The sequence below is a fragment of the Salvelinus fontinalis genome, chromosome 13 (assembly GCF_029448725.1).
Source record: "Salvelinus fontinalis isolate EN_2023a chromosome 13, ASM2944872v1, whole genome shotgun sequence".
Lineage (NCBI taxonomy): Eukaryota > Metazoa > Chordata > Actinopteri > Salmoniformes > Salmonidae > Salvelinus > Salvelinus fontinalis.
Window position 1 is genome coordinate 50,775,274 of NC_074677.1, and position 14,252 is coordinate 50,789,525.

Below are 14,252 nucleotides of genomic sequence, written 5' to 3' on the forward strand. Positions count from 1 at the left end.
CACGATCATCTCCTTTGTTTTGTTGACATTGAGTGAGAGGTTATTTTCCTGACACCACACTCCGAGGTCCCTCACCTCCTCCCTGTAGGCTGTCTCGTCGTTGTTGGTAATCAAGCCTACCACTGTTGTGTCGTTTGCAAACTCGATGATTGAGTTGGAGGCGTGCATGACCACGCAGTCATGGGTGAACAGGGAGTTAAGGAGAGAGCTGAGAATGCACCCTTGTGGGGCCCTAGTGTTGAGGATCAGCGGGGTGGAGACGTTGTTTCCTACCCTCACCACCTGGGGGCGGCTTGTCAGGAAGTCCAGGACCCAGTTCCACAGGACGGGGTCGAGACCCAGGGTCTCGAGCTTAATGATGAGTGTGGAGGGTACTATGGTGTTAAATGCTGAGCTGTAGTCAATAAACAGCATTCTTACATAGGTATTCCTCTTGTCCAGATGGGATAGGGCAGTGTGCAGTGTGATGCTCGATTGCGTCGTCTGTGGACCTATTGGGGTGGTAAGCAAATTGGAGTGGGTCTAGGGTATCAGGCAGGGTGGAGGTGATATGATCCTTGATTAGTCTCTCAAAGCACTTCATGATGACAGAAGTGAGTGCTACCGGGCGATAGTCATTTAGTTCAGTTACCTTGGCATTCTTGGGAACAGGAACAATGGTGTCCATCTTGAAGCATGTAGACACAGCAGACTGGGATAGGGATTGATTGAATATGTCCATAAACACACCAGCCAGCTGGTCTGAGGACGCGGCTAGGGATGCCATCTGGGCCGGCAGCCTTGCGAGGGTTAACACATTTAAAAGAGCCCACAAAGAGCCCACATTTAAAAGAGCCCACAGGCTTTGGTAGCGAGCTGTGTCAGTGGCACTGTATTGTCTTCAAAGCGAGCAAAGAAGAAAGAAGTTGTGTAATTTGTCTGGGAACAAGACGTCGATGTCTGCGATGGGGCTGGTTTTCTTTTTGTAGTCCGTGATTGACTGTAGACCCTGCCACATACGTCTCGTGTTTGAGCCATTGAATTGCAACTCTACTTTGTCTCTATACTGACGCTTTCTTGTTTGATTGCCTTGCGGAGGGAATAGCTACACTGTTTGTATTCGGTCTTGTTTCCAGTTGCTTTGCCATGATTAAAAGTGATGGTTCGTGCTTTCAGTTTTGCGTGAATGCTGCCATCATTCCACGGTTTCTGGTTAGGGAAGGTTTTAATAGTCACAGGGGATACAACATCACCGATGCACTTGCTAATAAACTCGCTCACCGAGTCAGCGTATACGTCAATGTTGTTGTCTCATAGCAAAGGGTCTGAATACTTACGTAAATAAGGTATTTCTGTTTTTGTTTTTTTATACATTTGCTAACATTTAAAAATATATTTTTTTGTTTTGTCATTATGGGGTATTGTGTGTAGATTGATGATAATTTGGTTTATTTAATCAATTTTAGAATAAGGCTGTAATGTAACAACATGTGGAAAAAGTCAGGGTGTCTGAATACTCCGAATGCACTATATTTGCCATTCCTTTTGCCTCATCCCTCTCAACCATACCATTTTTCAATTCCTCACCAATCCATGAGAATTTAACATTTTTTTACAGTCATTTTCTTAATGGGTGCATGCTTATTAGTAACTGGAATAAGCTATTTCATAAATGTGTCAAATGCAGCGTCTGGTTGCTCCTCATTACTCTCGCCTCTCCTTCCAGTTCTCTGCTGCCAATGACTGGAACGAACTACAAAAATCTCTGAAACTGGAAACACTTATCTCCCTCACTAGCTTTAGGCACCAGCTGTCAGAGCAGCTCATAGATTACTGCACCTGTACATAGCCCATCTATAATTTAGCCCAAACAACTACCTCTTTACCTACTGTGTTCATTTATTTATTTTTGCTCCTTTGCACCCCATTATTTCTATCTCTACTTTGCACTTTCTTCCACTGCAAACCAACCATTCCAGTGTTTTTTTTACTTGCTATATTGTATTTACTTCGCCACCATGGCCTTTTTATATTTTTATTTATTTTTATATATATTTTGTTTGCCTTCACCTCCCTTATCTCACCTCATTTGCTCACATTGTATATAGACTTATTTTTCACTGTATTATTGACTGTATGTTTGTTCTACTCCATGTGTAACTATGTGTTGTTGTATGTGTCGAACTGCTTTGCTTTATCTTGGCCAGGTCGCAATTGTAAATGAGAACGTGTTCTCAATTTGCCTACCTGGTTAAATAAAGGTGAAATAAAATTTAAAAAATGTAAAAAATTACACACCACAGACCAACAAATATTATTTACATCAACAGCATAGGAATCACAACAAAACTTATTCTATGACCTCTTAAACACTATATTAGGCCCAGCCTTTGGAACTTTGGTATTCCTAGATATGGCTACTATATTGTGATCCCTACATCCAATGGATTTGGATACTGTTTTAAAGCAAATTTCTGCGGCATTAGTAAAATGGGATCAATACATGTTGATGATTTAATTCCTGCGTTGTTTGTAAATACCCTGGTAGGTTGACTGATAACCTGAACCAGGTTGCAGGCACTAGTTACATTTTGAAGCTTCCTCTTGAGTGGGCAGCCTGATGAAAGCCAGTTAATATTTAAATCACCCAGAAAATATACCTCTTTGTTGATATCACATACATTATCAAGCATTTCACACATGTTATCCAGATACTGACTGTTAGCACTAGGTGGTCAATAGCAGATGAACCTGTAGCCTTTTTACTACACCAGGATTTAACATGAGGTCCTCTCTATGCTTACCAGAATGTGGTTCTGAATATAAACAGCAACACCTCCACTTTTGGCATTTCTTTATTTTCTAATTACAATAGCTGTAGGATCAGTAGAGGCATTAATGTTTTTGTTATGTCTAACTGCTCTCTCACATGTCGATTGGAAGTAAAGAAAAACTCTTAAAACTCATTGTTTTTAAAAACAATTTGTAATTTTATTTAACTAGGCAACTCAGATAACAACTAATTCCTTTTTACAATGACGGCCTACCAAAAGACAAAAGGCCTTCTGCGGGAACGGGGGCTGGGATAAAAAATGTAAAAATGTATAAAATGTAAATATAGGACAAAACACACATCACGACAAGAGAGACAACACAACACTACATGAAGAGAGACCTAAGACAACAACACAGCAAGGCAACAACACATGACACCACAGCATGGTAGCAACACAACATGACAACAACATGGTGGCAACACAACATGGTAGCAGCACAAAACATGGTACAAACATTATTGGGCACAGACAACAGCACAAAGGGCAAGAAGGTAGAGACAACAATACATCATGCAAAGCAGTCACAACTGTCAGTAAGAGTGTCGATTATTGAATCTTTGAATGAAGAGATTAAGATAAAACTGTCCAGTTTGAGTGTTTGTTGCAGCCCGTTCCAGTCACTAGCTGCAGTGAACTGAAAAGAGGAGTGACCCAGGGATGTGTGTGCTTTGGGGACCTTTAACAGAATGTGACTGGCAGAACAGGTGTTTTATGTGAAGGATGACGGCTGCAGTAGATATTTCAGATAGGGGGGAGTGAGACCTAAGAGGGTTTTATAAATATTTAACAACCAGTGGGTCTTGCAACGGGTTTACAGAGATGCCAGTTTACAGAGGAGTATAGAGTGCAGTGATGTGTCCTATAAGGAGCATTGGTGGCAAATCTGACGGCCGAATGGTAAAGAACCTCTAGCTGCTTGAGAGCACCCTTACCTGCCGATATATAAATTATGTCTCCGTAATCTAGCATGGGTAGGATGGTCATCTGAATCAGTGTTAGTTTGGCAGCTTGGGGTGAAAGAGGATCTTTAGCCTACAGCTTTGATATGTGCTGAGAGAAGGACAGTGTACCGTCTAGCCATATTCCTGAGTACTTGTATGAGGTGACTACCTCAAGCTCTAACCCTCAGAGGTAGTAATCACACCTGTGGGGAGAGGGGCATTCTTCTTACCAAACCACATGACTTTTGTTTTAGAGGTGTTCAGAACAAGGTTAAGGGTAGAGCAAGCTTGTTGGACACTAAGAAAGTATTTAACACAAAATCCGGGGAGGGGCCAGCTGAGTATAAGACTGTATCATCTGCATATAAATGGATGAGAGAGCTTCCTACTGCCTGAGCTATGTTGCTGATGTAAATTGAGAAGAGCGTGGGGCCTAGGATCGAGCCTTGGGGTACTCCCTTGGTGACAGGCAGTGGCTGAGACAGCAGATTCTCTGACTTTATACACTGCACTCTTTGAGAAAGGTAGTTAGCAAACCAGGCCAAAGACCCCTAAGAGACACCAATACTCCGTAGCTGGCCCACAAGAATGGAATGGTCTACCGTATCAAAAGCGTTGGCCAAGTCAATAGAAACAGCAGCACAACATTGATTAGAATCAAGGGCAATGGTGACATCATTGAGGACCTTTAAGGTTGCAGTGGCACATCCATAACCTGAGCGGAAACCAGATTGCATACCAGAGAGAATACTATAGACATCAAGAAAGCCAGTCAGTTGATTATTTACAAGTTTTTCAAAACACTTTTGATAAACAGGGAAAAATAGAAATAGGCCTATAATAGTTTTTACCCGGTAAGTTGACTGAAAACAGATTCTCATTTACAGCAACAACTTGGGGAATAGTTACAGGGGAGAGGAATTAGCCAATTGGAAGCTGGGGATGATTAGGTGGCCATGATGGTATGAGGGCCAGTTGGGAATTTAGCCAGGACAGCGGAGTTAACACCCCTACTCATATGATAAGTGCCATGTGACCAGAGAGAGTAAGGACACTTGTTAAACATCCCATCCAAAAGACAGGGCAATGTCCCCAATCACTGTCCTGGGATGTTTTATTTATACCAGTTGAAAGAGTGCCTCCTACTGGCCATCCAAAACTACTTCCAGCAGTATCAGGTCTCCCATCCAGGACCAACTCTGCTTAGCTTTAGAGGCAAGCCAACAGTGGGATGCAGGGTGGAATGCTGCTGCACTAGAACCCATATTCCTAGAAATTCTAGAAGCAACAACGTCTCAGCCATGATGTGGTAGGCAACACAAGCTCACAGAACGTGCACAGAGCCCTGACCTCAACCCCATCGAACACTGTTGGGATGAATTGGAACGTCGACCAGGCCTAATCGCCCAACATCAGTGCTCGACCTCACTATTCCTCTTGTGGCTGAATGGAAGCAAGTTCCTGCAGCAATGTTACTGCAAGATCTAGTGGAATGTCTTCTCAGAAGAGTGGAGGCAACTCCATATTAATGACTATGATTTTGGAATGAGACGTTCGACGAGCAGGTGTCCACATGCTTTTGGTCTTGTAGTGTAGCTAGCTATGGGGCTATACTTAATGTTTTGTCATAGAATGAGTCCCTAGTCCTTTATATTTTACAGTTTCATATCTGTCTTGTGTGTGTGTATGTCTAATTGCTCTCTCACATGTCTATTGGCCGTGTAGAAAAAAACTCTTAAAACTCATTGTATGATGCACTAGAAATGATATTCCTAGAAATTCCTAAAGCAGAATGATTTATATCTTCCGAGTGATGTAGATTTGAATGGTGCTTTTGTATTCCGTATCCATCTGCATTAAAGTCTCAATGCTATTCTCTTCTATTTTACAGCTTGTTACAGAAATAATATTAAAGACCTGTCAACAGCTCCTTATCAGATTTTAAACTTGCAGTAGACAAAGAAAAGGTAAATTAGCTAAGAAAGTAATGTCATATTAAGGGATGTGACAAATATATAGATATTATTCCGTACAGCGTTCACTTAAATGAGCGGGCCAATGTTGGCATTGTTGAGTGGGCGTCTTCCAATGAACAGGGCGCCATAACCTTCAAAATAGAAACTCATTTTCCAAGTAAACAGAGAGAGAGAGAGAGAGAGAGAGAGAGAGAGAGAGAGAGAGAGAGAGAGAGAGAGAGAGAGAGACAGAAAGAGATAGCGAGGGGCTTTTAACAAGAGCCACAGGAATAAAAGGCAGTGAGATCTCAGCGAGTGGTGTGGAACGTCTGGAAAGAGTCAGTGCTGGGTTGGTCACCATGGGTGGTGTAACGGGACCAGTTTTCCTGTGGCTGCAAGTTGTGTTGGGGGTAACTCTCCACAGAGCCCGTCGGACTTTACTGCAGGCTGCCATCCTCTTCTGCGTTTTAGCGCTGCTGGTCTGGGTGGCCGTCTTCCTCTATGGTAGCTTCTACTACTCCTATATGCCCACCGTCAGCTTCTCTACACCAGTGCACTACCACTACAGGTACTGGGAGACATCATGGAAAGTTTGTTTGGTGCCTTTTTTTCTTCAAATTGAAGTAAAATCCAGTCTTTCTACTCCTTTCAAATAATTGCTTTTGCATTTTCATTTAGCTACACTTAACAAAATGCTCTATGCTGTTGCACATGATTTTTATTTTGTGTTGTTATTACCATGTCAAGGTAAAAAGCATAGGCCCGGCCTCCCGGGTGGCGCAGTGGTCTAGGGCACTGCATCGCAGTGCTAACTGCGCCACCAGAGTCTCTGGGTTCGCGCCCAGGCTCTGTCGCAGCCGGCTGCGACCGGGAGGTCCGTGGGGCGATGCACAATTGGGCTAGCGTTGTCCGGGTTAGGGAGGGTTTGGCCGGCAGGTACACGGTGTTTCCTCCGACACATTGGTGCGGCTGGCTTCCGGGTTGGAGGCGCGCTGTGTTAAAGAAGCAGTGCGGCTTGGTTGGGTTGTGCTTCAGAGGACGCATGGCTTTCGACCTTCGTCTCTCCCGAGCCCGGGAGTTGTAGCGATGAGACAAGATAGTAATTACTAGCGATTGGATACCACGAAAATTGGGGGGAAAAGGGGGGATCATTTTTTTTTTTTATTAATATTTTTTTTTTTTTAAAAGCATAGGCCCATAACGTCACACCTTTTTTCCTGGCCGCTGTTTGTTCTAGTTCCGACTGTGATGCTACCAATTCAGTCCTCTGCTCTTTCCCTGTGGCTAACATCTCACTGCTGAAGAATGGCAAAGACCAGGTATGCTCTTCACACATAACCATCGTTTCCCTCACCCCGTTTATCCTGAGGTAGATGCTAATATAATTACAATATGCTAAGAAATGATCGCTGTAGTCAGGTATGCTCATTGTCTCTCACAGTATTCTATCCCTCATTGTCTTTCCTAGGTTATGATCTATGGTCAGCCATATCGAATCTCTTTAGAGCTGGAAATGCCTGAGTCGCTTGTCAACAAACAGCTTGGCATGTTCATGATTAAGATGTCTTGCTACACCAACGATGGCCAGACAGTTGCAGCTGTGGTGCGCTCTGTGAGTGCTAAAGTGCCAAGTTTATTCTGTTTTGTCTTCCTACCAAACCCCACTATTGAGCCTCTCCAAGCATTTCAGAGCCAGTTTGTTCTTAGTGGAACATAACGTGTCCGTTCCTTCCGTTTCCTCCCACATAAAATATCCTCTCACACTTCACAATGTGATGTATTTGATTATTGTGGGGCCCTCTGACAGTGACTGTTTTCTTTTCTCCAACAGGCTATGCTGCACTACCGCTCCGGTCTTCTGCAGACCTTGAATACTCTACTGTTCTCTCCTCTCCTGCTGACTGGGATGACGGAGCAGAAGCAGCTCGTTGACGTTGAGCTCTTCTCAGACTACAAGGCCAATTCTGTAAGTGCTGTTTGTGGTTGCCTGTGCATGTCAAATCTGTTTTCCTCTCCCACAGAGCTTGCACTTAGTTCACTGTGCCCTCTTACTGAATCAGATCATCATGATCTTGTGATTACCATTTGCAAGTTATCTGTATATTTATTTTTTTAGTGGGGGTGGTAGATCAGCTTTAATATTGCAGATAGATTGTGGCTCCATCAATGTAATGCTCTGCATCATCTATCTTTTTTTGTAAATATATAAAATGTATATTTTTTCCTTTATTATTTTCCCCTAACCCTTCCACCCTTCCCCAATTGGAGTAAACTAATGGCCAACAACACTTAGGCTTCTACTTCCAGCTTACACATACTATATTCATTTTACGGACACAGTGTGTTTTACAATAGTTCTCTTTGGTCCCATCACCATCCAGTTTAGATTTCTATTTGTCACACCCTGATCAGTTCCACCTGACCTCGTTATTGTCTCCACCCCCACCAGGTGTCACTTGTTTTCCCCAGTGTATTTATCCCTGTGTTTCCCGTTTCTCTGTGCCAGTTTGTCTTGTATGTTTCTAAGTCAACCAGCGGTTTTCCCGTTCGCCTGCTTTTTGCATTCTCCTTTTTCTGGTCTTCCCGGTTTTAACTCTTGCATGTTTCTGGACTTTGTACCCGCCTACCTGACCATTCTGCCTGCCTTGACCATGAGCCTGTCTACCACTCTGTACCTCCTGGACTCCGATCTGGTTTTTACCTTTGGTCGTGGACAGACAAATTATTTTGCCTACCCTTACCCTTTGGATGAATAAACATTGTAAGACTCCAACCATCTGCCTCCTGTGTCTGCATTTGGGTCTTGCCTTGTGCCGTGATCCTATTTGTCATATCTTTTTCAACTATGCTGTTTCACACAAGTTCTGAACCTATATACATTTTACAGACACAGTGTATTTTACATTAGTGATCTTGTTATTTTTAGTTCCACCCTTCATCTCCACTCAACCCATTTCATTTTTATTTGATGAAATTCGATTTTACTTGTGTGAAACCCTCCCTGACCAAGCATACTTCTCTTTCAGCAGCTTTCGCTGTTTATGTGCTTTCAATTAAACAGTACTTGGACAGACCTCATTTATTAAGGAGTCCAGACAAATACAACCTGTCGGAAATAAAATGTCCTCTCAAAGTAAGAATGAGTTTCCCATTTTAGACTTTTAATTGTCTTGCAAGCCAGACCACTTGGTCTTGCATTTGTTCAGTGCTGCAAGACTGGCCAACTCAGACTAGTCTTTTTAGGTAATAAGGTCAAAATATTTTCTCTCTCTTATTATTGATCTCTGCTTCTCTCTACATGTACATTTCTCTCGCTACAGTATCAACCCACTGTTGGCGCTGTCATTGAGATTCAGTCTCGGCTGGTGCAGGTCTATTCAGCTCAGCTCAGGATCCATGCTTTCTTCACTGGCATCAGGTAAGGTATTCCAATGTTTTCCAATAGTATATAAAAAAAATCTGTTTCAAATCCAGATTATTTGAGGCCAATAAGTCAAATACATGGAATGTCATTGATGTTCTTACCTACTGTTGTATCTTCCTTTTCTGTTTTTCTCCTATTCCCCATCCTCTTCTATTCCTATATCTGAACCCTTTGTCCTAATAGATACCTCCTGTACAATTTCCCGGTGATGTCTGCAGTGATTGGTGTGGCCAGCAACTTTGCCTTCCTCAGTGTCATTGTGCTCTTTGGATACCTGCAGTTTATATGGGGGGGACTTTGGCCTCCTGAGCAGGTCAGGGTAAGATTCGGTCTCATTTTCTCTGTAATAGAACGTTCCCCATCTATGCAGTACATCTATATATCTTACATTAAAATATAACTGCTGTGAGGTGATCCTCAGTACATCAACTTTGTTTTGTTTTTCTTGTCCGTAGGTTATGATGGGAGACACGACTCGCATGCAGTGGAGAAGAGAAGAGGCTCGGAAGCGCATGTCCTTCTCACAAAGTGAGTGAGTTCTACTCTACAACAGGCATCACGCGCATTGTGTAAAACAAACATAACATGGTTCATCTGAATGTGTTTTAGCTAAAATTCCTCAGAAAGACAATGATCATGTTGCTGAGCAGTTGGAAGAACCTAGACAAGAAGCATCAGTAATACAGAAAGGTGAGGGTGTGAATGTGTGAATAGAAGTGTATACACAAGAATATATTAAACCTACAATATGTAACTTTTTTGGCCCCTCGACCAAATTTACATAGAATTGTGAGTTATAGATTTGTAAATCTCATTGAAAGCAAGTCTAAGAAGCGATAGATCTGTTCTGTGCGCAGTGGTGATTTTAAAATGTAAATCTTGGTGGGGAAAACTCCCCCCCCCCCCCAAATATGTGGATGCATGCCAGAAAAGCCACTGCATAACATTAGCAACATTAATTGCACTATAAGGGTGACAAACTGTTAGGGCCTACATAAAGCTGTCCCAACAGCAGAGCTTTCTTTTCAGCACCATGGAGTGAATCCTTACCACCACTACACCTGGCTATCAGCAGAGCCTTGTCTGGCAGTGAAACAGATAATTCAGCCTCATTTACTGCCTTTTTAAAAAGCATAGCTGATATGGCTGACTTGCTTAAACAAATGTGCTTTCTACTGACATTTGAGATGTATAAACTATGGCATAAGGGAACGATGCGCGGATAAGAGACAATCCGTAATTTCAATTAAGCAAGCTAAGAATAACTTAGTCAATATAACTATTTGTTCAGCATTTTTTAAATGTACAGCGACAGAATTCATAACATGGGCCGTTCTTACAGTATTCTCCCTGTACACCAAGTCAGAACCGTAGGACAAATAAAGGGGGCATATAAGCAGACACTGAAAGCTCTTACAATATTCAACATGCTATAGGCTACATGTGCACCACCATGTCAGAACAGAAGTCTAAGTTATGAGTGTGAAAGGGACCAAATTATTAGGGTGAGGCACATGGGCTACTAACAGCTTACTACACAACAAACATTTAGTATTACTTTCATAGCTACAGTATACATATCTCCCCGGCATATTACCTAATTTATGAAGCAGCATACAAGACATTTTTGGACTCACCTTGTTGTGCTGTGCTCACTTGAACAGGAAGGTGAACTCACAGAAGTCTGAGATTTCCCAGTTCCGAGTTTCCAGTTGCTTTGGATGCGTCAGAAGTCATGCTGGATTGACAAAATGGCCAATGTATTCAACCTTTTCTGGCCTATGGTATTGCATGTGAATGTTTATCCTTTAAAGCTTGGAAAAGAAACCCTTAAACTCAGACATGGACCACACACCCTCTCCACTGAGTAGCAGGCTAGTGATTGCTTTGCAACGGTTGCAGTTAGCCATTGATTCTATCCACACCACTCATTGTTGAATTTGTGATTTCCAACTTGTTGTCTAATGTTTACGTCCAATGGCCGATGAGCACCGATACGTTTTATCTATAATTTTTCTTCATATGACAAGGATTGAAAAGGATTTGCCAGTAAATGATCAACTTGATTCATGATGATGACTGCTAGTCTAGCTTGCTAGCTAAGATTTTTAAAGAATCAGTCCAATCAAAGCTACGGTAGATATAACGTGATTTGAAGTAATTTTATCTGTAGCAAATGACCTTGAGCCTTCTTGGATGGGCACTTCTAATGTAAATATGTGGTAGCACCCAAAGAGCTTACATTTTTGAGCTATGTAGATTTTGTGATGACGTAGTATCCCCATGAGTGACAGAACACTGAGCCAATCACGGCACAACTAGACAACATTACCAACCCCTACGCTCTGTATTTTCCCCACCACCAGAGATAGCACTGAGCTAGGCTGAAACACCTGCATTTTGGAGCTGCCTTACTCAAGAAAGGAAAAAGAGACCATGTTTGTAAATGGCTTTATTAACTCATAGATAAAAAAAAAAAAAAAAATGTTTTAACAATATTTGCAAACTGATATGTGACATGTATTGATGGCAAAACAGGCAACAAAATTATTGTTGAAAATATAATATTTTGGGATATTTCAGTGATTTAGATGGTACAATGATTCTCTACTTTCTCAACGCTTGTTTTATCACATACACTGAAATTAGGCAAACTATTAGAATTTTAGAAACCAGCAATTTAAATAAACTGATGTTGATTCAATTTAAATCTGACTCGTCTCACAATGTGTTAGATTACTAGTTTAGCCACACGCTGTGTTGTGGGTTTGTACTTGAAGAGTAGTTGTGGATTCTGTTTATGTTTTGTGTAACATCATGCTATGAATGTTACCGTACTGTTATTATGTTCAGCACAGTTGCTGTTCACATTTTATCGTTGCATTCTGTCTGGAGCTGGAAACACCAGATGTGATTGGTTCACTGAAGGAGCCTTCGGGTTTGCCAGTGTCAAACAGGTAACAGACTCTTTCAAACTTCTTGAGTCGTTTGTAGGAACCTTTTCACTATTATGATAATTTCGTCATTATCTTCTGACAGTTATTTAATGACCTTAAAAGTCGATGATGGTGCCTCATGTCATTCAGCCTAACTCAAACGGTCTCTTCTTCTGCCTGGCTGTATCGGCTCTAGAGTCGTCGTCAGATGAGCCCCCAGTGCTCCTGGAGGCTCTTCAAATTTATGAGACCGATGCAAGTGAAGAGGAGCCTGCTGATCTGCAGGATAGAGGTGCAGTGGCGGGACCCCAGGTGCCTCAGCTAGGGGACTCTATGCTGCGTCAGAGACGGGGACCCTGGATGAGTCTCTGAACCATGGATCATCGCTCACATTACACACTCACAGGTCCCTCGACGTGCCTTTCCCTTTCACGCAGACACAGAGGCATCCACTGAGAGTGAATTCCCTACAGACAGCGACTCCAGATACCATCGCACCACACTGTTTTTTGTTGTTGCCCGAAAGCAGCTCAACAAGGCTCCACGACAGAAAATAAACAACGTGTGAGAGGCAAGCGGTCAAAGAGGGGACAAGGAACACAGGCCGTGGACACGGAGCTACAGCAGGACGTGGTAATTAACCTCTCCAAAAAAGAGCTCACTGATGTGTAAGTCTCAGTCTTATCTTAGGGCCTCTCTTTTGTACCTACATGTACAGATAAACCATTCAATGCGAAAGTAGATCTGTTTCAATTATTTTGCAAGATTAAACTTAAGCACATGTTTTCTCAACATTGTTTTGGGCCTAAAAACCCAACAAAGAACTGGTACCCATTTTAAACCCAAAAGCAAATTATGTCCTATATTTAACAACTCGATTAATACCTGTTATTGGTTAGTCGAACGCATTCAAAAGAACAGGCCCTTAATGAACTAATGAAAGGTTAATCTTTGGTTATCAAACCTGCAGACAGGGGAGTGCTGTGGTCGTTTTAGACTATGAAAAATACAAAGAAGAGATTCAGAGATAACTCGGTAATGGACGTTTCTATAGAAAATTAAGTTTTGATCCCACACAGGTGTCCCAAAGGGATATATGCTCTAATCTGGAGCAAGCCCTATTAAATAACCTTATCTAAAAACCTGAATATGAATATCTTTGCTGCAAATGTGCCATATGTCCATGCCTGTACATTTTGCCGAAATTAGACAATCCTAAAACACATGGCAATTAGCACTTTGTGACATCGGCTGATGTAAAAATGGCTTTATAAATACATTTGATTGGATTATTCAGGCAGACAAGTGGTTGCAGGAATAGGCTCAATGCTAGAGCCATTGTCGAACTTTGTAGAATCTTTTATTAAATCTCACGTGCAAGCATTGCCATCATATGTGAAAGACTATAGACTTCATAAACAAGATCTCACCAATAATGGGATTAACAGAAGACTGTATTTTGGTCACATATGTCGAGAGTCCACATACTAGAAGCTTTAGCTGACTATTTGAGACAGATACAAACGAATACAAACCAACAAACTTTATTCTAGAGTTGGCTGAATATGTTTTGATGTATAACTATTTCAGGTTTGATGAAGAATACTACCTCCAAACGAATGGAACATCGATAGGCTCCACATTCGCTCCGAGCTATGCTAACCTTTATGTGGGTCTTTTTGAAGAACGTTTTGTTAACATCAAACGAAAATAAATTTTTGAATTCCTGAAATGGTATCTATATATTGACGCCATTTTTTTGCATACGGGTAGGAACGGGAGAAAAGCTGTCAGACTTTATGGCATTACTCAATGACATTGACCCCAATCTCAAATTCACTATTGATTGTGATACTAAACGTGTTCATTACCTCGATATGTGGATTGATAAATCAAATGGAACCCTGTTGACAACTCTGTATAGAAAAGAAACAGACAGAAATACTATATTACAGGGGGACAGCTTCCACCCGGAACCATTAAAAAGAGGACCACTCCACAGAGGACAATCTAGAAAAAGCAGCGGAGATGCGCAATAGGTTTCTAAGAAGAGGTTACTCTTCACAATGTGTGGATGAAGCTCTTAATTTGGTATTGGGGAAAACACGAGATTAACTCGTACAAAAAAGATCCACGAACACTCTGTAATGTTCACCACCACTCCTCGCTCTTTTGTTTGG

The 14,252-nt window shown here is 41.8% G+C and overlaps 1 protein-coding gene across 1 annotated transcript; it reads left to right on the plus strand.

The window, feature by feature from the left end:
* Positions 1–5,988: 5,988 nt before the first annotated feature.
* On the plus strand, positions 5,989–11,846 carry bscl2 (BSCL2 lipid droplet biogenesis associated, seipin). Its single transcript, XM_055941308.1, has 9 exons — positions 5,989–6,280; positions 6,950–7,031; positions 7,181–7,324; positions 7,544–7,678; positions 9,033–9,130; positions 9,320–9,455; positions 9,592–9,664; positions 9,746–9,826; positions 10,801–11,846. Exons 1-9 carry the CDS (start codon positions 6,072–6,074, stop codon positions 10,806–10,808), a joined length of 966 nt encoding a protein of 321 aa, XP_055797283.1. The 5' UTR covers positions 5,989–6,071; the 3' UTR covers positions 10,809–11,846.
* Positions 11,847–14,252: the final 2,406 nt, after the last annotated feature.

What these genes read in the sequence shown, in the direction of transcription:
- bscl2 (XM_055941308.1), top strand. Translation starts at nt 6,072, where the DNA reads ATGGGTGGTGTAACGGGACCAGTTTTCCTGTGGCTGCAAGTTGTGTTG. An exon ending in TGAAGAATGGCAAAGACCAG is followed by an intron (nt 7,032 to 7,180) that starts GTATGCTCTTCA and finishes TGTCTTTCCTAG; the next exon opens with GTTATGATCTATGGTCAGCC. An exon ending in CAGACTACAAGGCCAATTCT is followed by an intron (nt 7,679 to 9,032) that starts GTAAGTGCTGTT and finishes CTCTCGCTACAG; the next exon opens with TATCAACCCACTGTTGGCGC.